Source organism: Tachysurus vachellii, chromosome 15 (assembly GCF_030014155.1).
Source record: "Tachysurus vachellii isolate PV-2020 chromosome 15, HZAU_Pvac_v1, whole genome shotgun sequence".
NCBI lineage: Eukaryota > Metazoa > Chordata > Actinopteri > Siluriformes > Bagridae > Tachysurus > Tachysurus vachellii.
The window spans coordinates 18144769-18170341 of NC_083474.1; the positions used below are offsets into that span (position 1 = coordinate 18144769).

A 25573-nucleotide genomic window follows, 5' to 3' on the forward strand; every position below is an offset into this window, starting at 1 on the left:
GAACTCACTTTAAAGAATATAATTAAAATTTAAATGGTACATTTCAGCAATTTATGTCGCTGCGTTGTACTCTGCTAACATGACGCTAGTTAAAACGTAATTCATTCTTCTGCCTTATCACATTAACATGTGTGTGTGTGTGTGTGTGTGTGTGTGTGTGTGTGTGTGTGTGTGTACTACATGAATCATCCAGGAAACTGACCTTACCCAGCTTTCTAGCAATTTCAACCTTTCACAGATCATTAAAAATAATTAATTGAGTTCATCAAGCTCCATTTTTCTACCCTTCAGTCTCATTATGTACACTGGCCCTGTTCTTGGTTGTATTTAATTAGTCTTAAAATGTCTTAACGTCTACCAATATTTCCTGAACAACTTTAATAACAAGAGAGCCTTTATTAAAATAAGTCACTTATCGAAGTTTTCCTTCTCGAAGTTTTGTTGTTGTTTGTTTCAGATTTCTTCAGGATAACTGCATAATCTCTGTGTCTGATAAGGCTTTTAAAGGATTATTCAAATTGCAGAAGCTGTGAGTATGTTTCTGTTTAGGAAATTCTACTGGTTTCCAGTTGCTGAAATATTGCATTTTTAGTAAAGATGTTAATGTGATATTGTTTGATGTCATTCGTTTTAAAGTGCATTTCTTTGTTTCGGTTATTTTTGCTACTTAGCTGTATGTTTATTTGTGTAGTCAGAATGATCCATCACTTTAAAGTGATACTAAACTAGGGTTTTAAGCATGCAGTGAGAAATTTGAACGATAAAATCAGAATTTTCAGTAGTTTTACAGCTGTGCAACAAACCCTAAACTACACATTTATTCGTGTTCAGTAACTGATTTAAGTGGATTTGGGAATATTTTGGACATACGCATTCACATCTATTGACAATTTAGTAGAAGGAATCCATTTACTGGTATTTTAAGAGGTAAGAGGAAATTTGGGACTGGGGAGTGTGAAACTCATCCCAGACATTGTATTATATATTATAAATCCTCTTAGTCTGAGTGAACTCATGTCATCTGGCTCATACAGTGTGTAGTAACCTCATCAGATCTCATTCACTGTATGCACATCCCTAAAGGTTTCAATTAAATTTACATTTATGGCATTTGGTGGACGCCGTTATCCGGAGCGATGGACAAAAGTAATTTAAAGTCTCTTATGATGAATATATTAACATTAGCTGGTCTTAGGATACCATCAACCTAACTAAAGTCTTTTAGAATATAAACATAAAGCAAACAGGGAAAATAAGTTAAGGGTTTTAGGAAGACGTAGGTCTACACCCGTCGTTTAAAGATAAAAGGAGGTTTTTAGAGGAGGTTCATTCTACCACCTCGGAGCCAGAACAGTAGAGAGTATTGATGTATACCTTAATCTTACCCCGAGAGATGTTGGGACCAGACGAACAGCGCTAGTAGCTTAAATGTTACTCTCTTAATTGTAGATGTCCTCGAGCATACGCTTTGCAGGTATTACACTGGTCTTGTATGTTAACATTTCATTTCTGTTGCAGGTCTTTAAGTCAAAACTGCATCACTTTATTAAAAAATGGAGTCTTTGCTGATCTCCACCAACTCAACTGGTTGTAAGTACTATACTGTAAAACAATTAGGTCTAGCATGAACCTTTAACTGTTCATGCACATAAAACAAACTTATATTTGATGTGTAAAAGAATGCACTGGAAATATATAGTATATCATGATGCTGTTATCCAAGATGAGTTTCAGGTAGAGGAAGAGAGACAATCCAAGCATACAGCTAAATAATTTATTGCTAGCAGTGTTCCTTACAAGCTCAGCAGTGGATTACTTTCAGTCCTGGGATTTAAAACAAAGCATGACTATTGGCCTGAACTGAACTATCACTGCTTTTTATACATGTACAGTATGATAAACTCTGCTTTATATTACTTCAAATAGTTATGCTAATAGACTGCTTCTGTAGTCATTAACGGAAGCCATTAAAACGAGGTCAGATGGGTTTATTTATTTTGAGTTCTGTATTTTATGGTCCAGTAGCTCTTAGCAGGCCATTAAATGCATTAATATTCATTTGTATGCTACAGATAAAAGATAGGATGTGACTTTAAACCACGACTATATAGATTTAAACATGTGCACATAATCACCAGCCTCTTTTGAAGCAACTGTCCACTGTTCCTATCAGACTTATGGTCCCGAATTCCCTCCAGTTTTGTATTGTTAATATTCACTGCCGATATTGACCTGTATCTGCACGATTTTATGCACTGCCTGGCTGTCATATGATTAGCTGATTGGATGATTGCATGAAAGAGCAGGTGGACTAGGTTGTCATATTTACCAGAGGTCAGTGAGTTTACAGTATGTGCATGTGTATAAAGCGTATAAAGGGTTTTTAAAGCCACAATTAATTCTTTATTTTCATTATACAGATAAACATCAATGCGTTTAATGCCCCAGTAGCTGTTAGAAGGATAATACATGCACTGATATTCATTTGTAATAAAATATACTTCAATCATGCTTGTATTTTAATTAGTACTGCTGCTTCTCTAGCTGGGTTAGGCTTTGTGTTGTGATTGTGATGGAAGAAAATTGGTGAGACTTTAAATAGTGATACATCAGAAATTGGGTATTCTGGTAGTAATTTATTCTGGTGAAATGAAAAAAGAAACAGTCTTTAAAACGTTCTTTATGTCCTGTAAAGCTGCTTTAAGACCATGTCCATGGTTAAAATCTCAATACAAATGAAACTGAATCGAGTTGAATCGAAACTCTGTTTGAGTTTCCTCTAATGATGTCACCATGGAAGGAGATTATCACGTTTCAAGAATCGGGTTCCTACATCCAACGTAAATTAGATAAAAAATAAGAGAATAATTAAATATACTAATATAGACTAATCAAATGATATGAACATGAATTGAAAGGAAATGATTGTTGAAACAATGGGGAAATTTGCTTCAGCAAAACCACAGAATTAAATGGGAGACACAAATAATCAGCAACATCATTGAATGGTGGACTATTTAAACGAAGACATTCCTTAGGGTTCTATATATAACCACTGGGTCCCCTCATGTTCAGTAGAACCCTATGTAGAATCATTGTGGAGCAATGAACCTTTTATATTTAAATATTTATTCATAAAGCAGTGTTGTTTTATAACACAGTATAAATTCCATAAAGAACAATTTTATAGAAAACTTTTCTGGACTAAAATCAACCTTTTGTGCAATGGAAAAATCCCACAGATGTTAAAGGTTCTTCAGAGAAAGAGTACCAACTGATGTAAAACTATTTAATGAACCTTATGAACCTTTATTTTTAAATTTAACATCTAAATTGGATTCAAAGAAACCCTTTGGGTTCTTTTTAAGAGCCCTGACCCTATATAAAGAAACATATTGAGGTTCCATATATAAGGCAAGTAATATAACCATTTGAGGTTGTATATAGATCTATAACATCTATATAGAACCATTTATTTCTTACCTGTTTCACCTGCTTGAGCCAATATCATGCAAAAAATATGGACTTATGTTAAGTATTGGATATAACTGAGAATTAACTGTTTATAACAAGTACAAGTCTGTAGTTACGTCTGAGGTCTGAATACCAGTGTTTGTGATTTCTGTATGATCCTCACTATGTGCACATACGGGTGTTGTAGATGTTCTCTCTAAGATCTTCACAAGTTGTTGGTTGGAGTGCTGGATAATTCATTCCATTTTCTACAGCGGTTGTATGCTACCATTTAGTTATGAATTCCTTACACATTTGCATTACTCAGCTGGACCCGTTTAGGATTTTAACAGGCCCTATCTGGGTGCACACCATCTTGTAGACTGATTGTTGTTGATTAATTCGTCAGTGTCTAGTGGGTCCTTGTCAGTCAGCACTGTTCTGTAACAAATGGAGGAACTTATGCATGCATCCCAACTGTAAGCATGTTTGAGCAGTATCTTAGTAGAGCTTTTTGCAAGCTAAAAAAAATGTTTACTATTCCACGACACAAAGGGAAAGAAATACTGCATATCTTCATGCATAAATTTGTACAATTTAGTAAAGCGATTTTAATTAACTAAACATATTCCATTTGTCTGGCCTGACACTATCTTCAGTGTTCATTAGCGCTGTATAAAAAATAGTATAACACCATGCCACCTGTCAAGCAAGCCGATAAAAGCGTTTATTGTTTATGATTTTATTCTCACTTCTTTGTACGTGTTAAATAATTGATTTTTCTTTTCTCTCTATAGAATTCTAGATGACAATCCCCTGAAAACTATCACTGTGAACACATTTACTGGCCTGAGGTCTCTCTTCTTCCTGTATGTAACTTTTTTTTTCAACTAAATTAATACTTTCTCCGTTGTTTTGAACTGATGAATATGCTAATATGACTAGCATCGGGTTATTGTGTAGGAAACGATCTGCCTACGCGGTAACCCGTCCGTACCCTGCGTCGGATGAATCTCATTAATTCTCAGTAAAACAAACAATGACTCGTGTTAAATTTAAGTTTTGAAATGTAAGCCTTTAGATTGTTTTTAGAGTTTAAAAGGGAGAAGCTGCAACAGCAGTAGGGTGAAGTAGTTTCTGGGTAATTATAGCTTATGTAGGTTGTGGTTTGTGCAGGTCAATGGTGAACACCTCGCTCGAAAGGCTTCCTTCATCCAGACTCTGCAGGCACATGCCCTTTCTCAACTGGCTGTAAGTGTTTTGTTTTCTCTCTCTCTATCTTCTTTGCTGTCGGATACATGAATGAATCGTTCTGTCTGTCGGACATTCTGTGTTTTATTGTTAGTGCCTGGAAGAATAACGGTCAAATTATACCTGGTAGTTTCAGTAGTGCTCCCTCTGTTGGCTGATTAGGTTTCTAATTTTAGTCATGTTGGCTATGATAGATGAAAAGGCTAATATCTAATATATAGACACTAAACAGATGGGGAAAACCATTACACACACGCACACACACATATATACATAAAAGCAGATCACCATCCACATTCATGTTTTTTTTTTTTAAGTGTTTCATGTCTGTAATGCTTCACTAGGCTCCTGATGTGATTCCTCTGAAAACCAATTATGTTAAATGGAAAGGATGTAACCCTTCATTACAAAGCACCAAGCTATGGTTCTATCATCTGTCCTTTTGTATAATTGCTCCTTTCTATGTATCTATTTTTACTTTCTTCTCCTTTTAATTAGTGTGATGTGGCATGGCATGAAGCAAAGTTGCTGTTCACAATAACAACTTTTCCATAACAGCATAAATGTGTTATTCCTCTTATATCGCAACAATTTTCCAATGCTTGTTACTTGTTATCAGTATACGTTGTGCAACGGTTAATTATTTCCTTTTATGGCAGATTTTATAGCAGTTATAAACATTTTTTCCACTTACATAGCACACTGTCCTGAAGACTTTCCTTGGTCTGAATGCTTACATGACTGCTTCCAAAAAATGCTAAACATCTCCTCCGAGAAAACATTTCCTTTCAGAGATTAGACACATTTGTAACCTGTTTAGTCTCCCGTACTGTAAAAATCTCTGTGTAAATTACTATATAATGGAAAACAATTTAAAGCTGCTGAAAGAAAAACACCTTCTGACTAATCAGGATCAGCACTGTGATATACATTTATATATTTTTGCATTAAAATACAAAGTAATTCAAACTGAATTCATGGTTAATTTAATCCTCCGTTGTAGTTTGAACAATAGACTGCCAAAGTAAAGTTTGTGGGGGTGTTTAATTGGGGTTCAAGCCGTAGCACTGCCAAGCTGTCACTGTTGGGCCCTTGAGCAAGGCCCTTAACCCTTCCTGCTACCACGGTTCTGTATTATAACTACCCCTGCTCTCTGACTCCAACCTCCACAGTTAGGGATATGCGAAGAAAATAATTCCTCTGTCTCTAATGTATACGTGGTGATAATAAAGGCTTCCATGCCCCAATTCATTCATTCATTCCGTATGGAATTCATGTCTTGTCAGTTGATATGATAGTTCAGTGGTTAAGGTGGTTAATGGGCATGTGTACTAGCCTAGTGGCTAACAATTGGAAGGTTGTGAGTTCAATCCCAGGTCCACCAAGCTGCCACTGTTGGGCCCCTGTGCAAAGCCCTTAACCCTCAATTGCTCAGTTTTCTAAAAAAAAAAAAAATTAGATAATATAAGTCACTCCGGATATAAGGGTGCCTTCCAAATGCTCAAAATGTCTGTCCTGAGTAAAGTCTGCAGAGAACTTAACCTATTATATCAAATGTTATAATATTATGTTATAATATAAATGTTCATCACAGTTGTAATATTGGTCTCTTTTTAGTGTGTATGTGTGCATGTGTATGTATGTGTGTGTTTATTTATTTTTATATTATTCATATATATATATATATATATATATATATATATATATATATATACATACATACATATATATATTTTTTTTTTTTTTAAACAATTGGTGTCAAATTCTACCTGCCCTTTGGTTAGGTTAATAATACTTAATGTACATTCCTAATGAAATGTTTAAGTCAAATGCAAGTCAAAAAGGTTTTACAGCCTATATGTATTCATATATCCAGGACATCTGATTTCAGTCATTTTTCTTTTTTTTTTTGACTCTACATCTTCTCCCAGCACATTGTGTCCAGATGAAACTATTGTTCGCTGCTAAAGGAAGCTATTTTATTTCTCATTTTACCCCTAAAATATATATTTAGGAAGTAAATAAGGTCATGACAGCTCAGTGCACTGCTGTAATTGTTTATTTCATTGTATTATTTAAAAAAAGTACATTTTGAGTCATTTATGAAAATTTAATATTTAACCAAAGACAGCTTTTAACTTCTTTTATATTTGTTTTAAATATCACAGCCAGTAAATCTGAAAAACAGCAGGATTGAAGGTTTTTGTTGATGTAATTTTCTCTGCTTCTCCTTTTTGTCATTCCGTCTCAGTCTTGCTCTCTCTGTGGCATATATAAAGTTGATGTATATTCGTGTTTTGTATTGTTTGTGTTGTTTTGTTTGTGATGTCCTGCATGGTGAAGCATTGATTACGCTGAAGCTGACATGTCATTTGTTTCACAGATACAGTATGATTGATTTGTTCAAGTATTCTGCTACAAAGGTGGCAAACAAAGATGACATAAAACGGACCCAGAAAGGCAAGATTTAAACCTGTTCTTGTTCTGAGCTGGTATTCATAAAGATTTTAAATTCTAAACACCTAATCAAGCTCCAAAATGTCTAACTAGGAATCTTAAGAGTGATTCAGGAGAACTCAGTGATCTCAGAGCAACTCTGAGCAAAGAAAATACAACAACTTTTATCTTAAAGAGGAGGCGGGGCTTAACCCTGTTACTAGGTGACACATAGTTTTGAAGACTGTGATTGGTTGTCTGCTAAAAAAATAGGAGAGCTTTTAAAATCTGGTCTATTATAAGCCTTCACTTTGTCTCTATGTTAATATATTTGTTTAAATCGTGTAGGGATTACGTTCGTGACCGATCATATTACAGATGCTCTAACATCTGTATGTTATAAATGTAATAAATGTGATGTAAATGTAAATGTAAACATCTCCGACACAGAGCAGAAATGTCATAGAGATAAATTATATCATTTCTTCTGTTATGGCATTTCAGCTCTGTGTCTGAGATGTTACCTCTAATATGATTGGTCACAAAAATAATCCCCACACGATCTAATCTGTATCATCTTATTACCTCACTATCATTATTAAATATTATATACAACACATTTCTTCTCCCTCTTCACCTTTCATCTTCTCCTCTGCTAAAGAAACTCTTAATCCTCTTAAAAGTCCTCCTCACTACTAAGACTTTAAGAGCTCTTTTAAGGATTAAGATGTTTTATGAATAACTTTTATCTTTAGTAGAATCTTCTCTTTAATTTTAAGGGGAAACCCACACATTTCTAAGAATTTTCTTAGAATATCGTTACTAGGACAAATAATTTTCATGAATCCAGCCCTGGTGTTTTGTCCATTAACAATCTCCTCACTGAGCGCTTTAAATGTGCACTGAAATGTACAATACTGATGGCTCAGAGTGCAGAACTGGGAAACAGTGCTGCTGGAGGTTAATAAAATAATATTTACAAACCCGTCCTTTAGGAGTTTGTCTCTATGTATATGTATCATGCAAAAGAAATGGCAATACTGACTCTCTCTTTCTGTCTCTCACTCTCTCTCTCTGTTTTATCTCCCTCTCGCTTTTCTATCAGTCATATCATGTAAGTAAAAGGAGGCTGTAAAATAATGGACTAGATTTTGAAGCCAGCTGAATCTGTGATGTTACACATCAGTGAGATTACATTTCCTGTGTAGACTGTGAGTGTCTAGGGTTTGATTTCTAATACACATTGAAGGAGTGATGGCTCTGTGATAAATGTTAGAGAAATGGACAGTGTGAATGTGAAGGTGTTTTCTATAAAGATTGGTTATCTATAAAATCAGCTTTTACACTAGTTTCGGTTCCGAGGTTTATATTTCTGTGCTTGTTCTCCGGTTTCTCCTCCAGTCCAAAGAAACGCGTTGTAGGATGACATCTCTAAATTTGTATGTGTGTGATGGCACCCTGAGATGGATTGGCACCACATCCAACATGTCTCCTGTCTTGTGCTGTCTCTGCGACTCAAATGGGTGGATGAATGAAAAGATGGATGCCTGGGTGGATGCACTGGTGGATGGATGGATGGATGGATGGATGGATGGATGGATGGATGGATGGATTCTTGGATAGATGGATGGATGGAAGGAAGGATGGATGGATAAATGATGGATGGATGGATGGATGGATAGAAGGATGGATGGGTGGATGGATGGGTGGATGGATGGATGGATGGATGGATGAATAGAAGGATGGATGGATGGATGGATGGATGGATGGATGGATAAATTGATGGAAGGATGGATGCATGGAAGGAAGGATGGATGGATAAATGATGGATGGATGGATGGATGGGTGGATGGATGGATGGATAGAAGGATGGATGGGTGGATGGATGGGTGGATGGATGGATGGATGGATAGAAGGATGGATGGATGGATGGATGGATGGATGGATGGAAGGATGGAAGGATTGATGGAAGGATGGAAGGATAGATAATGCAACTAATTCACAGTGACTTGTATGACTCCAGTAAACAGATTTTTTTCAATCTTTGGAAGGAGTCTCCAGTGTCAGTGCATAGTAACAGTCAGAGCTAAAGCTGTAACAAAATTTTACAACAAAGAAAAGTCTTCAGGACAGAGGATTTGCTTGTTCTTTATTACATGCCAGTCTTCATTTCTTTGTCTTTGACAGGCTGGTGAAGGAGTGACTGTTTATAGCTGCCTAAATGTCATTACAGAACACATAAAACTAAAGAGGTGTCACACTAAGGAGGGTTACTTCACTAAACTAATTAGGGCTACGTCACACCATCCCATCATTGTATTTTGTGCTGTTTTATTCCTTAATTAGGAAATATTGCCTAACAAAACATAGTATTTCTAAACTTTTTGGGACAAGTTTCAAGTATCACTTCATATTTGTATATTCATTCATTCATTCATTCATTCATTCATCTTCTACCGCTTATCCGAGCTACCTCGGGTCACGGGGAGCCTGTGCCTATCTCAGGCGTCATCGGGCATCAAGGCAGGATACACCCTGGACGGAGTGCCAACCCATCGCAGGGCACACACACACACTCTCATTCACTCACGCAATCACACACTACGGACAATTTTCCAGAGATGCCAATCAACCTACCATGCATGTCTTTGGACCGGGGGAGGAAACCGGAGTACCCGGAGGAAACCCCCGAGGCACGGGGAGAACATGCAAACTCCACACACACAAGGCGGAGGCGGGAATCGAACCCCCAACCCTGGAGGTGTGAGGCAAACGTGCTGACCCCCTCATATTTGTATATTTAAATTTTATTTATTTATTTGTTTGTTTGTTTGTTTGTTCATTTAATTATTCTATCTATCTATCTATCTATCTATCTATCTATCTATCTATCTATCTATCTATCTATCTATCTATCTATCTATCTATCTATTATTTTATCTAATCTATCTGTACCCCTGCCCATACCATAAACCGTCTTCTCTAAACACCTTGTAATGCCTGTAAACTACACACCACATTCTAATTCACCCTCATCATGTTTTTAATGTGAACATTAACTAACATTCTGACTGGGAATCTGCATGATTTTATGCACTGCTTTGCTTCCTCCTGATTGACTAACTGAAAAATGACATGAATGAGCAGGTGTACTGGTGTTCCTAATAAAGTGGACAGTGAGCATATATCAAAATATAAATCACAGTAATGAAATAAAAAAAATCATGAGCTCATTTTGATTTTAATTCCATATTCATTAGGAAATTATTAATATTCATGAAAATTTGCTTGATGGAGTGAAATTATTATTATTATTATTATTATTATTATTATTATTATTATTATTATTATTATTATTATTATTATCATTATTTATTTATTTATTTATTTATTTATTTATTTATTTATTTATTTTGTTTGTTTGTTTGTTTGTTTGTTTTGTTTCAGCAATTTAATGCATTTTGATGTTGCTAGAAAATAAATGTTAATTGCGTTCAAAAATTCATTATTGTTTTCAAATTATTGTATGCAAATGATGGAGGCTAATACTCTGTATCTCTAGAGGTATCATTCTGAGAATACAATTAAACAAAAAAAAAAAGGAAGAAATGATTTACATTCTTTTTTAAAATGTAAAACACACATGGAGTTACGAGAATGAGAATGCTGCAGGATTTTGTCTTGTTGCTTTCAAACAGCAATTCCCAAATGTCTAATTAGTGTTATTAACTAAATCTAAGCAATCAGGGAGTCCTTTAAATAAGCTTGCTTTGCAAACAGTGAGACCTCTTGTACAACCTTTTTGGATTCATAGTGCATTTACTAAAATAGCTGTACTGAAACCCAAATGGATTTCCCCCAAATGTATCCCATTAAAGCACTGGGATGAAGACGGCAGTAAAACGACAAATGGTGCTCTAAGTTTGTCCCTCGTGTGGAATCTTGTACAATTCTGGAACAGCATGTTCTCGTTTACTGCTTACAATTTTCCACAATGACTCCCATCTCGTTTGTCGGGTATGTCAAGGAGATTTGGAGATGATATAACGGATGATGTTTCCTAATTCACTGCTATGTTTGCCCACAAATCAGCTTTTATCTAATTGTACTATAAACACCCTTTATTTAACTATTGAATCAGATTCAAATATTCATAATTGGATTTGAAGTAAAAGATATTTATGCAATATATATAATGCTTTGGCTGTATTTGTTTTGACTATAATCAACTTTTGTTTAATTTTTTTTTTTTTCTTCTTTGCTTTGAAAGGGACTTTGAAGGAAACTGCATTCAGAGGCTGAACTATTCCACCCTGCTGTCCTGTGATGAGCTCACGGTCCTGTGAGTACGAGGAAATGAGAGTCAGAGACGCGACAGACATCTGGAGATAAGGAATGGAAAGGAAGGGAGGGCTGAAAAAAATAGTAGAGAAAAGAATTAAGAGGGTTTACACAAAGCTTTGTAGAGAGAGAGAGAGAGAGAGAGAGAGAGAGAGAGAGAGAGAGAGAGAGAGAGACTCTATAAAACCAAAGGTCTGTGGATACCTGACTTGTTCCAGGCCCCATTGCCCATCATCCTTAACATCAACAATGTTGTTGTAGCTGAATGAACACAAATTCCCAAAATCTAATGGAAAGCCAACATTGGGAAGGAGGGAGGGAGGGAAGGAAGAAGAGAGGGCTGTGTTTATGTTTTAATGAATTAAAAATTGGCTTAGTTATTTATGTTAATGAGATTGATGGTGCAGCAGATTATTAGGATTTAATTAATAACAGGTCCTATAACAAGTTGTCCATATTTATAATAAAAACGTGTGTCTCCTGCTGTTTTGGGCATATTTCCTGGGACACCATCAAGGCATGTCTAAACATATTCTTTGTTCGGGCAAGAAATTACTTTTTTCAACCTTTAATTAAGCAAGGAGTCACAGGATAAAATGAAGAAAAACGTCAAGTGCAAACACACAGATCCTGGTTTCATCTGCACTCTCAGACCTGTTCCCTTCAACTCCACTCAAGCAGAAAGAAAGAAAGAAAGAAAGAAAGAAAGAAAGAAAGAAAGAAAGAAAGAAAGAAAGAAAGAAAGAAAGAAATAGATTAAGGAAGGTAGGGAGAGATTAAGAAAGGAAGGGAGGAATTAAGGAAGGAAGAGAGGTCAGAAGGAAGGAAGAAAAGGGAAGAATTGTTACTCTTTAAATTGTCATGTGGCTGCTATTCTAGTTTTTTGTTTTCTTTTATTGTTTGCATTGATGATCAGATGGTGGGGGCATAGTGGCTTAGTGCTTAGCACATTTCGGGGGTTGGGGTTTGATTCCTGCCTCTGTCATGTGTGCACATACTTGTGTGTTTTCCCAGTGCTTTGGAAGTGTCCCCTGGGTTGACCGGGTTCTTCCCCTAGTCCATATCTAAATTGTCCATGGTGTGAGTGTGTGTGGGTGTGTGTCTGTGTCCTGCATTATGCCCCTAGTCTCCTGGGACAGACTCCAGTCCACACAACACCTATTAGTATAATCACTACAGAGTAATGGGTGAATGGACAGATCATATAGTTATTACTTATGGATATATATTATTTCGTTTCATTTTATAGTTTCCATTGACAGTAGAGTCTCATTGCCTTTTTTACATCAATGCCTTTTCTTCCACTGGAACTTAAATGAAGTGTTGTCTGAATAAATCTCAGTCATTTCACAGTCCTCTTCTTCCTAGATCACTGCGAGCGAACCACATCAAAAAGCTTCCGGAAAACACTTTTCAATCTCTACATGTGCTGGGAGAGTTGTGAGTTTCACCACCGTGTCTGTTTCACTGAGTGTTAGATCATGTAATTTATATATACTGTGTATATTAACAATAACGATATTTCTGTGCGTTACACAGGGACCTTTCTAGTAACCAAATAAAAGAGCTGCCACTGGACATCTTTAAGGGTCTGCAGTCTTTACAAATACTGTGAGTTTTCTTTTGGAACAAATCTAAAGGATGAATAAGTGATTTGTATACTGTATATAAATATGTGCACCTTCATAACAATTAAGTCTGCTTGTGAACATTCTGACTATTCCATATACCAGTGGTAAAATTTTGAAAGATCTAATTATAAAAATTGTTATGTTTATGAACAAGTCTGATAAGCAACTCAGTGATTAGTGGGATGGTGATTACCCGATAACACTTACAAAGTAGTGCCTTGTTTATGCCTTGTCTAATTAAAGCCTTAAAGGTGGGGTCTCCATTGTTTGAGAAATGCTTCAGAAAACTGCATTGGGCTGCCAAACAAAACAAAAACAAAACTAACGTGTAGCCAATCAGCAGAAAGGGGCGTGTCTTGTCAATATGGGCGAAGAGAGTGTTCAGTTGTACATTAGCAGAAAGCGGTTTTAACATTCACATGGCGGATAAAAACAAAGAAAGAAAGCGAATAAAGGCTTACGATAAGGCAAGAAGTAGGACTAACAGAATATGGAATCTATCAATTAATGTTCAGAATATTAAATTAATCAATACACTTACTTGCATTACTGCAAGTCTTTGTGCCTGAAACATGCGCACACGCTCCAAGTCTTCTGTTTCCATGTTATCGGCAGCAACGTTGTGACCTCTGCCTCTAACATTAGCTCTGCCTCGGGTTCTAGGTGTTGACCGTCTCCTTGACCGTATTACTCATTGAGTTCATTTACTGATAAAAATATACCCTCGGTCAGCTGCCCCAACAGGTTCCGCCATAATACTTGTCTGGGTTATACTTGGGTTATACTTGTCTGGTGTATGTGTGGGGCGGAGCTATCAGAACAGGGGTGGGAGCCATTTGGGTTAGGGGCGTGTTTGTTTTGGTGATTTCAAATGTCAACATTGGCTTTTAAACAACGGAGACCCCACCTTTAATGAAATGATTGTGCTTTATTTCCTGATACGCATACTCTATTTTGGACTTTGCTTTAAACCAGATTCTTCTTTAACGTCGTCAGTTCACTCATTAGACCAGAGAAAATAAATCAAATGAAAAATCCACGCAAGTCGGTGAAACTTTTCTCATTTCTGATCTAATGTCTCGAGCACTGTAGCTAATCTCTGGTCTTATGAGTTGCCTTTATCATGGAAAATCTCTTTAAACAAAAATTCAATACTTGGGTCTTACAAGGGGTTTATAGTGTCAAAAATCAGACTTTACTGAAAACCCAACAAAGTCCACATGTCTGCATGTTATCTGAATCAGTACTGTCATGAACCAGGTATTTATTCAACATTCTATTATTCTGGTCATAATTCTGGCGAGAGTGTTTTTTAGATTATCAACTAAGATTTTCTTATTCATACTTTATTAAATGTTAAATCATGAAATACTGATTTGTCATCTTTTTGAACTGCAAGAAAAAACAAGTAACTTCTTCACAGACTTCTTCGCAAACAGCTGTTTGTTAGCCAGATTTGAGTTGCCAGGTTAAATACAGGCTAAATCAGGTTGAATACAGGCTAAACATGATAAACGCTTTGTGGTGTTCAGGTCAAATTCATCGCTTTTTTATTTGTACTAAAAGTGTTTTGCATTTGTAGTAAATCTTTTGCATGCATTTGCAGACACATTTTATTGGGAGCTGTATTTCATGACCAGTGACTGCAGTAATCTTTTGTTTTTATGCTTCTTTTGTTCTTCATCACATTCGTTTGTTAAATCTGATCAAAATGAAAACATTGTTGATTAAATTGTGATAGTTACACAAATTGTAACTATCACAAACCTTTTCAATGTTAAATGTGATCTAGCAGTTGTGAACATTAATGCAAATGTTATCTATGTAGTTTTTTTGATTAAGATGAAGACAAAATGTTTCGTGGACTTTTATGTGTTTTTTATTTATTTAGTACCTTTAAAACCCCAATAATGTCCCGGGTTAACTTGACCCAAATGCTACCAATTGGTAGAAAGAGTGAACATAACACAGAAGTTACATTTTTTTTTTTTTTTATAAAATCAGGATAAATATTCTGTGTATTCACCTAAATAATTAATAAACTGTAGCAGAGGATGTCAGATACGTTTAGAAATCTACAGTAGTCAATCATTTTTACCTGAAAATACTTGATGAAACAACAACAACAACAACAACAATAATAATAATAATAATAATAATAATAATAATAATAAAAATATCATCAATAATTATTATGTTTGTTGTTATTATTATTAGTCATTGTTGTTGTTGTTACATTTTTATTATACAATATATATAATTATAGAATAACAATGTAACAACAACAACAATAATAATAATAATAATAATAATAATAATAATAATAATAATAATAATAATAAAAAACAAACATTATTATTATTATTGTTGTTGTTGTTGTTGTTGTTGTTGTTGTTATAAAAAAGGATTTTTAGTCTCCAGATTAATTTGCAGGTTTATGTACAGTTTTGTTTATGTACAGTTACTTTTTTATGATTTAGGGATTCTGTTATGTACATTATGTACATCTCATGTTATCTAATGTGTATTATATTGTTTGTAGGAATCTTTCCCTAAACCCAATGAACCACATCCACCTGAGTCAGTTTGATCATCTCACGCAGCTCCAGTCACTGTGAGTAAAGGATCTGTTTTTTGACAAGAAATAGAGATATGACCTCTTATAACACTCTTCAATTTTTATTAATTTATTTGATTAGAAATGAGCAGGATGTTTGTTGTTTTAGTGGAATTCAGTAGAATTCACTAATGAGTGGTAAATTCATGTAAATGTGTTTAAATGTGAATGTGTCTGTCCAGGGTTTTGTGAGGGTTGCTTGATTTTACTGCAGCTTTTTGTCAGAATATGCTGTGATGCAAGAACTTGTTGTGCATTTTTGTGGAAAACTGATTGAATTAATAAAATTTCAAGCAAATGATTCTTCTTTTAAACTCCGAACAGTAAAGCACATGACAATTTATCATAGCTGTCTTCGTGTTTGATACATGTAAATGTCAGGAACCGGGATGACGGTCAAACTCAAGGACAAAACACACCTAAGACAACTGGTATAAATAGGGCAGGCAATTATTGAAACAGAAGGAACAGGTGTGTAGAGGTGGGACGGATTAAGGAAAGGGCGGGGCTAACACACGTGAACACAACAAAACAAAAGCACATGGTATAAGACAAACAAAAGCAGCCAGAATGTCCCCCTAGTGTCCAGGAAGGGAATAGTTGAAGCCCAATGGGAGGCTGAGGAATAATGGTTAGAGAGTTTGACTCCTAACCCTAAGGTTGTGGGTTCGAGTCTCGGGCCGGCTACGACTGAGGTGCCCTTGAGCAAGGCACCAAACCCCCCCAACTGCTCCCCGGGCACCGCAGCATAAATGGCTGCCCACTGCTCTGGGTGTGTGTTCACGGTGTGTGTTTGTGTTCACTGCTGTGTGTGCGCACTTTGGATGGGTTAAATGCAGAGAACGAATTCTGAGTATTAGTCACCGTACTTAGCCGTATGTCACGTCGCTTTCACTTTCAGTGCATGGACAAGGCTGAATGTGTCTAACGGCACATCTTGGCCAAACTCTGTAAAACATCTGTGTTGATTTTGAAAAATTGCAAACTAAAATATGGTCATCATGTTGACTGCCAGAATGTTATTTGATAGAATCCATCAAAATAAGTCGAAATAAATTCTGATAAATTAAAAAAAAAAAAAAATGCGATATTAAGTTAACCTGCTACTTTAAAACAACAAAATATTAAGTTGAAATAATAAAATTATGAGAAGTCAAAATAGTAACCTTACACTTTACATTATTTTTGTCCCCATTTACAGAAAGGTTTCTTAATGACAACAATCGGATCATTTCAGCAGCGTTAGGAGTTTAGAATACTGTTACATTCGAAATATTTATATCTTCTTACATTTTCAATTCCAGTACTTTTTTATACATACTTTTTTTTTTTTTTTTATAATTTTTTTTTATGCATGCATTTGTGTTTGAGAAGCCACCATTGTGCCAGAGTGTGAAGTGAAATGAGATTTGTACCATTCTAGCCCACGGGCTGTGAGCTTATAAAGGGAAAACAAATTGAACAGAGAGTTGTTCTCTGTGCCAGTCTGACCCAGAACACACTGAAGTTTAGATTTGCTGAAAGCCTACGAGGGATGGATAATAATCTGAAATTCTACTCTCTTCCACAGGGGCCTGGAAGGAGTGGAGATTCCAGACATCCAGACCCGCATGTTCCAGTCAATGAAGAACCTCTCCTACATGTAGCTCACTGATTTTCATTACATACAGTAAACAATCTTCCACTGATGATAAGAAAACTGCATTTTATTAATAATACCTAGACACCTTTTGGCGCATTCAGTAATAACAAATGTTTGTGTGAACTTTCCACAGATACTTTAAGAAATTTCAGTACTGCTCCTACGCGCCTCATGTCCGGAAATGTAAGCCCAACTCAGACGGCCTCTCGTCGTTTGAAGACCTCCTTGCGAGTGTAGTCCTCCGTGTCTCTGTCTGGGTCATGGCCTTTGTCACCTGCTTTGGGAATCTCTTTGTCATTGGCATGCGTACACTCATCCGAGCAGAGAACAACCTGCATGCCATCTGCATTAAGGTTTTGTGTTGTAAGTATTAGAGTGCAACAAAATTATTTGTTCTGGTTCAAGAATGGAAAAAAAAGAAAAAAGAAGAAGCAGGATAAGCAATATTCTGCAAATTTTTGTGTTTTTAATATGACATTGTTTTTACAATTTGTTTATTTTTGACATACTCCTTCACTATCATATTTAGTTCATAGTAAAATGAAATATTAGGAAGAGACTTTGGGGCAGTGGTGGGTGAAGCAGTTAAAGGTGGGGTCTCCGATTTTTGAAAGCCAATGTTGACGTTTGAAATCACCAAAACAAACACGCCTCTAACCCAAATGGGTCCCACCCCTGTATTGATAGCTCCGCCCACACATACATGCGTAACCCAGGCAAATAATGGAAAGAAATGTGTCTTTATCATAGCTGAAGGGAAGAACAATACGATTGAAGATAAACAAACAAGCAAAAATAACACACAAGCACAATCATGCAAAGGACAAAGGCATATATTAGTTCTGTGTAACAAAGCAAAACCAACGTTACTCACCTATCGAGAAGGAAAAAAGCGCATCGGCGTCTTAAGTAAAGTTGAGTTTAACTCCTGAACTAAACACTGTTACTACACAAAACACGGTTGTAGCTGCGTCTCTAAATTACTACGATAGAAAAGAGGTGTTATTTGTGTAGTAACAGCGTTTAGCTCAGGAGTTATTGACTCGGGAAACTCCAATCTGTGAATATGCGCCAACTTCCCGCTCCTTCAGTTCTCTCCAGCGCTGGAAAGCTGATCCTATATTAACACGGTCCTACTTCTTGCCTTATCGTAAGCCTTTCTTCGCTTTCTTTCTTTGTTTTTATCCTCCATGTCAATGTTAAAACCGCTTTCTTCTGTCACACATGCGCACTGAACACTCTCTCTGCCGCATATTGACAAGCCCCGCCCTTTTCTGCTCATTGGCTACACGTTTGTTTTGATTTTTGTTTTTGATTTTTTTATTATTCGGCCCGACTCAGTTTTCTGAAGCATTTCTCAAAAATCGGAGACCCTGCCTTCAAGGCTCTGAGTTGTTGATTGGAAAATTGGGGTTTAAGCCCCAGCACTGCCAAGCTGCTATTGTTGGGCCCTTGAGCAAGACCGTTAACCCTCACTGCTCCAGGGTTGCTGTATCATGGCTGACGCTGTGCTCTGACTCCAACCTCCATAGTTGGGATATGTGAAGAAGGAATTTCAAGGTGCTGTAATGTGCATGTGACAATAATAAAGGCTTCTATTTTATTTATCCAAAATAACCAAATTGTCTAGATCAGAACGGCAGGTTCGGTGATGTTCGGCGATGACAAAACATACACTTCACATAAAAATATAAAAATCTAAAACAGAAGTTTATAAACAGTAATTAGAAGGCTTAGGAACAAGGAAGTGCTGCTGGTTGTTGAAGGCTGTTGGTAGCGTCGCTGTGACCCATGTAGTCTGTGATGTCTGCAGATGCGAAAATTTTATGCCAAATACAGTAAGTCACAAAAATATTTTGTCCGTTTATTAGAACGTTCATGCTTTTTATTCCTGAGATGTTTTATTCTTGAAAATTATTTTTAGCCTGGATTAAATTCAGAATAAGTGACAATATTCTGGGCTTCAATATTTCTGAGCCCTTTTATTCCTGAAAATTAATTTATGCCTACTTTTTTGTGGGGTTTTTTTTTGTTTGTTTGTTTGTTTGTTTTTTGAATTTTGAGTTTTGGATTAAATTCAAGTTTACATTTGTCTAAAAACTCCATGAACTTAATAATGAATAGAATAACTTTAAAAATTGTGCTGTGTTTCCACCCGTGCTAATGCTTCATGCACTTCACTGATTACTTCACCTTTTTTTTTAGACTTTTACACATATTACACATTCAGCTTGACTCTATTTTTATAAAAGTTTATCTGCACTTTACAATGCCCTATGCAGACAACACCTGCCATTAATGAGTATGTTGCTGAGGAGGCTGTTTTCGAGTGGCCTCAGGAATACTTAAACATCTCCAATGCCTTGTATATGAGTTTGGCAATGTAGCCCTTAATATTTAGTAAGATTAGGTTGTTTACCAGAGCAGATGGTGTACTAAGATTATTGCCTTGTATCTCTCGCTGTCTCCAATTCCACATATGAGCATGCTATCTATCTTTCTCTCTCTCTCTCTCTCTCTCTCTCTCTCTTCATCTATCTCTCTTAATAACCTAGGATGCCTCTATAGGTGCCATTCTCGAGGTTTGTCGTGCAGGCCTTGAGAGTTCTCATATCTCGACAGAAGTTCTCTAATCTTGTATAATCTTGTCAACTCTCCTGATCCCCTCTTAGACCTCTTAGACCTCAGATTTCATCATATTACCTCCCTGAATCATGCACTATTTTCTCATCTTTGGCTTTATTACCTTGGGAAATAGGTGTCAACGTTTTCAAGCCGACACCATTAAACGTACAGTAGCAGCCTTTTTGTCAGTAGTTAGAATTCTGAAATATTGAATCACATAAAAAATGGACCATTAATGTTGGAAAAAGTCCAACTGTCTTCCCTACTCTAGAATACAGAAGTCGAGATGTTATGGTATATCGAAGGGTTATATTGCATATTGCTTAATTAGTGCCGGCTTCTCCAGAAGCAGAACTTTGTGTTCTGTTGCAAATTGATGAGAAGAAATATGTCTCGTTATAGATCAGTTATAGAGTAAATATTTTGCAGTGCCTCAAGACAATACATAGCTAGAGCAGACAAAATAATCTACGTCATTAATTAACTCTTCATATTTTCCTGTCTTATGATGCATCACTGGCAACACAGCCCCACCTCTGAGTTATTTCTAATTAATTAGAAGAGTTATTTCTAATTCTGATTATAGGGAAATAATCAATGACAGGGTGGTGTGATGCATCCTTATGTGATATAAAGTGAAATGTTTAAGCGTATTATACTTTTCATACTTCTCTTTATTAAAGGTGCCCTGCCACATGTATTTCATTACTTTTGTGGTAATGTCTGAAGTTTACCATGGACTCTGTAACATTTTTTGTGGAAATAATGCCTTGGTTACCTTGTTTCAAGCCATTCTAGTGTGGTATAGAAAGCCTGCAGGAAGACAGCTCGATTTGCGCCAGTTCTCATGAATATTCAAATGAGCTGTGCTGCTTGGCTCTGATTGGCTAACCGCTAGGATATGAGAGCATGACTATTCATTCACCCAGCGCAATAAGTAGCCTAGGCTAGAGGAAATTTGTTTACAATCACCTTGAATTGCGGCAGAATGGCTTCTTCACAAGCCCGTTGACATTCAGCCATCCTTGCTGTATAGGAAACTCACCAAGCTACACGAATTCTGGGGGCGCGGTCTCAAGTGGGAGAGCTCATGAATAGTAATGAGCTCAGTCACTCTGACGTCAGACTGACCAGCTTTTCCAACTGACCTGATTTTCTCCCCTTATTTCTTAAGTGGCTAGAACTGACCGGGGAGGTAGCAGTTCGTTTTCACATTCACATATGGACCTAACACATATAAAAAAATACAAGTAAAAACGGTTTTGTGTGGAAGAGCGCCTTTAAAGTTTATTAGACAAAACCTACAACTTGTTATGGTTCTCTGTTCTGAAGACTTTCCCATGTCGGCTTCATAAATTGCTGGCTGAAGCTCTTTTTCTTTAAGTAATATTTAAATACTGCTTTTATTAGGCTTATGTGAATCGTCTGCCACTGTGAATGATTTGTTACTAAATAAATGATAACATTAGAACAAGTGCATTGAGACAAGATAGTCAAATGCCTTTGACCAATCCAGTTTGAGAGCAGAACAGTTCCATTGCATGACAGATCATACTTAAGGTTTAATCAGCAATAATCAACATTCTTCCTGGTCACCTCTCTTCTTCTAAATTACGACATTTTGATTAGCTCCAGCCAAAACTGCTTTGTTCTGTAGTTTCTCTCTTTTTATATATAATCATGCAATCATGCACTTACTTCCTCTTTCCATGACACCTTCTCTGCAGGTGCAGATTGCCTGATGGGTGTCTACCTTTTCTTTGTGGGCATCTTTGATGTAAAGTTCCGTGGAGAGTACAACAAGAATGCTTACGTGTGGATGGAGAGCCTTGAATGCCGTACCATCGGCTTTCTGGCCATGCTGTCCTCCGAGGTGTCTGTCATGCTCCTAACCTACCTGACCTTGGAGAAGTTTCTGGTCATTGTGTTTCCACTGAGTCACCTAAGGCCAGGGAAAAGTCAGACATTTATTATTTTGGCTGTGATCTGGATCATTGGAATCATGATCGCCGCCATACCTCTGCTCAACGACGAGCTCTTTGGGAACTACTACGGCCGAAACGGCGTCTGCTTCCCTCTGCACTCTGAACGTCTAGAGAAACCTACAGCGAAGGGATATTCCACCGGCATATTTCTGGGTGAGATATGAGTGTGGGTGTAGGGATGCCGGGACGTGGTAGCCTAGTGGATAAGGTGCTTGATTACCAATCAGACGGTTGTGAGTTTAAATCCCACCCCAACAGGTTGAGCAAGGCCCTTAACCCATAATTGCTCATTTGGATAAAATGAGATAAAAAACATAAGTCACTCTGGATAAGGGTGTCTGCTGAATGCTATAAATGTTGAGAATGTGAAAAACATCTAAAATTCATCTTAATAAGGTGTAATTGTGTGTATTCATTTTTCTTCTCTGTTGTGTGTAGGACTCAACCTAGTAGCTTTCCTCATCATCGTCATATCCTACTCCAGCATGTTTTACTCCATCTACAAGACAGGTATTAATGCCACAGAGCTGCGCAGTCGTCTGCACAAAGACGTGGCTGTGGCCAACCGCTTCTTTTTCATCGTGTTCTCTGATGCCCTCTGCTGGATCCCCATATTCCTGGTCAAGATTCTCTCTCTGCTCGAGGTGGAGATTCCAGGTAGATGAAAATAACACTCATAAATTTCCTCCAAGATGGTTGAATTCATTTTTGGCATTAGCCAAACACTAAACATGTTAATCATTCTGCTGTTTATACTGAACTGATTGCTGCAATCCAGACCCCCGAATAGTCCTTATATTGTATACAACTGCAAGTAATTTCACTTTGAATCCTTGGATCCTGCACTTAATTTTTTAAGACTACGGATTTTGTGGTCTCTCTGGCTCCTTATTTAATCCATGTTGTAGAGTATAATAAATTATACTGTAATTAATATGATAAATTAGATTAGTGTGGGCACGGTGGCTTAGTGGTTAGCACGTTCGCCTCACACCTCCAGGGTTGGGGATTCGATTCCCGCCTCCGCCTTGTGTGTGTGGAGTTTGGATGTTCTCCCCGTGCCTCGGGGGTTACCTCTGGGTACTCCGGTTTCCTCCCCCGGTCCAAAGACATGCATGGTAGGTTGATTGGCATCTCTGGAAAATTGTCCGTAGTGTGTGATTGCGTGAGTGAATGAGAGAGTGTGTGTGTGCCCTGTGATGGGTTGGCACTCCGTCCAGGGTGTATCCTGCCTTGATGTCCGATGACGCCTGAGATAGGCACAGGCTCCACGTGACCCGAGGTAGTTCGGATAAGCGGTAGAAGATGAGTGAGAGTGAGTGAGATGAGTCTGACCAAAGGTTTCAATCTTTAACAGAGTTTATGGGCACTGGGAAGTATAAGCATCTAATGATCACTGGAAGCCTTGCAAAACAGAAAATGCATGAATTGTGTAAAATAGTTTGTAAAAATGCATTTGCACACCCGTCAATGAGAAATCAAGCAATCTTAAAGCATAGCACACATGTGGTGCACCTGGAAAAGTGTTGCAATGTGAAAGCAATAGAATCAGATTTCAGATATTTAATAGGGCTTTTCACACTTGAAATAGTTCTCCCTGGGTGATTGTAAACTACTCAATACTCATACTTTACCCTGGCTTAACACTTAATCAGTCTCACATTTCACACTGAACCTTCCTAAACTATAGGGTAACCTTTTCAGTTGCATATTTGTGCAGTCAGCAACCTTGATTGGATAAATACAGCATGCAACCGCTAGTAATAATGGCTTTTCTCATGCTTCTTGTTATCTTCATTTTTTGGCCTTCTTAAGTTTGTCACGTAGTTGGCCAGGTGTTTGTTGATATCCACTAATATTTCTATTTACAATTTTTCTATTTTTCATAGTCAGGTATTACCCATCTCTCTACGACTCAGTGTTTTGCTAACTGATTATATGTTCATAATCATCTATACATAGCATTTTAATACCGCATCATTTCACACAGCAAATACATTTCATTGCTATATCTCTGTACTATTCAATGACAGTAAAGTAAAGCTCGGTGTGAAAAGCCATAAAGTCACAAAACATTTGAATCTGATATCTGTCAGTTTGTCACAATTCAGTGGCAGTGACTGTAATCTGTTGGATTTCTTTAAACTGCCACACATTTATGTTATTTCGTGATATATTCATCAGTTTGTCAGACATGCACTTTTAACACTGCATTGTTTTCTCCATTTCCCTCCAAGGAACAATCACATCTTGGGTCGTAATCTTCATCCTGCCTATCAACAGTGCCTTGAATCCCATCCTGTATACCCTGACTACCAGCTTCTTCCGAGAGCAGGTAGAGCTAATGCTGTGCCAGTGGCAAAGACACTCTACCCTCAGAAAGGAACGGAAGAGCTTATCCAGCTCAGTCATCGGCATAGAAAATTCACGACGTCCATATTGCACGCGTGACTTTGTGCCACGGACCTCCATCTTAAACTTTAATAGCAGTTTCAGATGAATATGTATTCTGTGAGATTATAAACTGATGGAAAAGAGGTTTGGTTCCCCAAGTGACGTTTGGAGATGTGCTGATACTGTGCCTTGGCTTCATTCTGCTTGACATCGATCTGCATGTTGATCTGAGAAATGAAAGCCGGTAGTGGATATGTAGACAAAACTCACACAAGCGAAAGAATGGAGAAGACTTGCTCTGGACAGACCACAACATTACTAGACATGATATTCATGTACACAAAATATGTTTTACAGAGATTCAGCTATCATTTTATTGAACTCTGCTAGTTACCAAGCAACTAGCATCTTACTGAGAAAATATTCTCCAGAAGACATTTTTTACTGATACCTCATACGAGTTTCCCATAGGCCTTGTATTACCATTAGAAAAGGCTACTATGAAATGTGTACCTTTATTTAAATGTTTAAAATGAAAAGGTTCATAACGGTGACAAAGTCACTATTACAGGTGTGCTAAACATTAAGAGTTTTTACCTCATGCTCTCAACATATTATAGTTATTCGTTAGAAATTAAAACATGACACTGATCCCACAACCATTTTTTCAGGGTTTCTGGAAGTTTAAAGCATAAGTTGATTTCAAAATTTCAATATTATGTAAAATTGTGACATTATTTTGACCACATTGGGCTACCATATTCAGACTCCGCCTGTCTTTGGGTTAAATAAATTCGTTTCCATATATGGTCAGTGTTTCTTGTCTTCATTAAATTCTTAATTACTTTAACCTGCGGCTTGTTACAAAGGTCTAATTTGTCTATTTCAATTCTTTTTGTTACTGTTGAGGTTGTGAAGTGCTGCATGTCCGAATCTGTGTTATTAAAGAGTGGTCTCTAGTCTTGTCGCTAGTTTTTTATATTTTTATTTTATGGTCTTACTACCACAGAAACAGTACCTTGAATTGAAGTCATGATGGCTTATGTGGTTATATGGTTATAGTTATAGTGGTTTATGGGTTGCTCTACTGTGGTGGTGTTGAATTTCTGTCTGTTATACTGAGTCTCATTCCTGGATTAACCCTAATAAATGTGCTATTAGTATGTATTTGTGTCTTGTGTCCAGCAACTGTCCACTG

At 36.9% G+C, this 25573-nt stretch overlaps 1 protein-coding gene across 1 annotated transcript in view; it reads left to right on the forward strand.

Moving 5' to 3' along the window:
- rxfp2b (relaxin family peptide receptor 2b) overlaps nt 1–25137 on the forward strand; it is a 47581-nt gene extending 22444 nt beyond the window's left edge. The window contains exons 6-18 of the mRNA XM_060888147.1: nt 458–529; nt 1519–1590; nt 4251–4322; nt 4630–4704; nt 11411–11482; nt 12850–12921; nt 13021–13092; nt 15655–15726; nt 17300–17371; nt 17505–17734; nt 21724–22134; nt 22420–22638; nt 24219–25137. Coding sequence (XP_060744130.1) covers nt 458–529; nt 1519–1590; nt 4251–4322; nt 4630–4704; nt 11411–11482; nt 12850–12921; nt 13021–13092; nt 15655–15726; nt 17300–17371; nt 17505–17734; nt 21724–22134; nt 22420–22638; nt 24219–24481 — 1774 coding nt within the window. The 3' untranslated portion in view covers nt 24482–25137. The remainder of the gene's footprint in view (nt 1–457; nt 530–1518; nt 1591–4250; nt 4323–4629; nt 4705–11410; nt 11483–12849; nt 12922–13020; nt 13093–15654; nt 15727–17299; nt 17372–17504; nt 17735–21723; nt 22135–22419; nt 22639–24218) is intronic.
- Nucleotides 25138–25573: the final 436 nt, after the last annotated feature.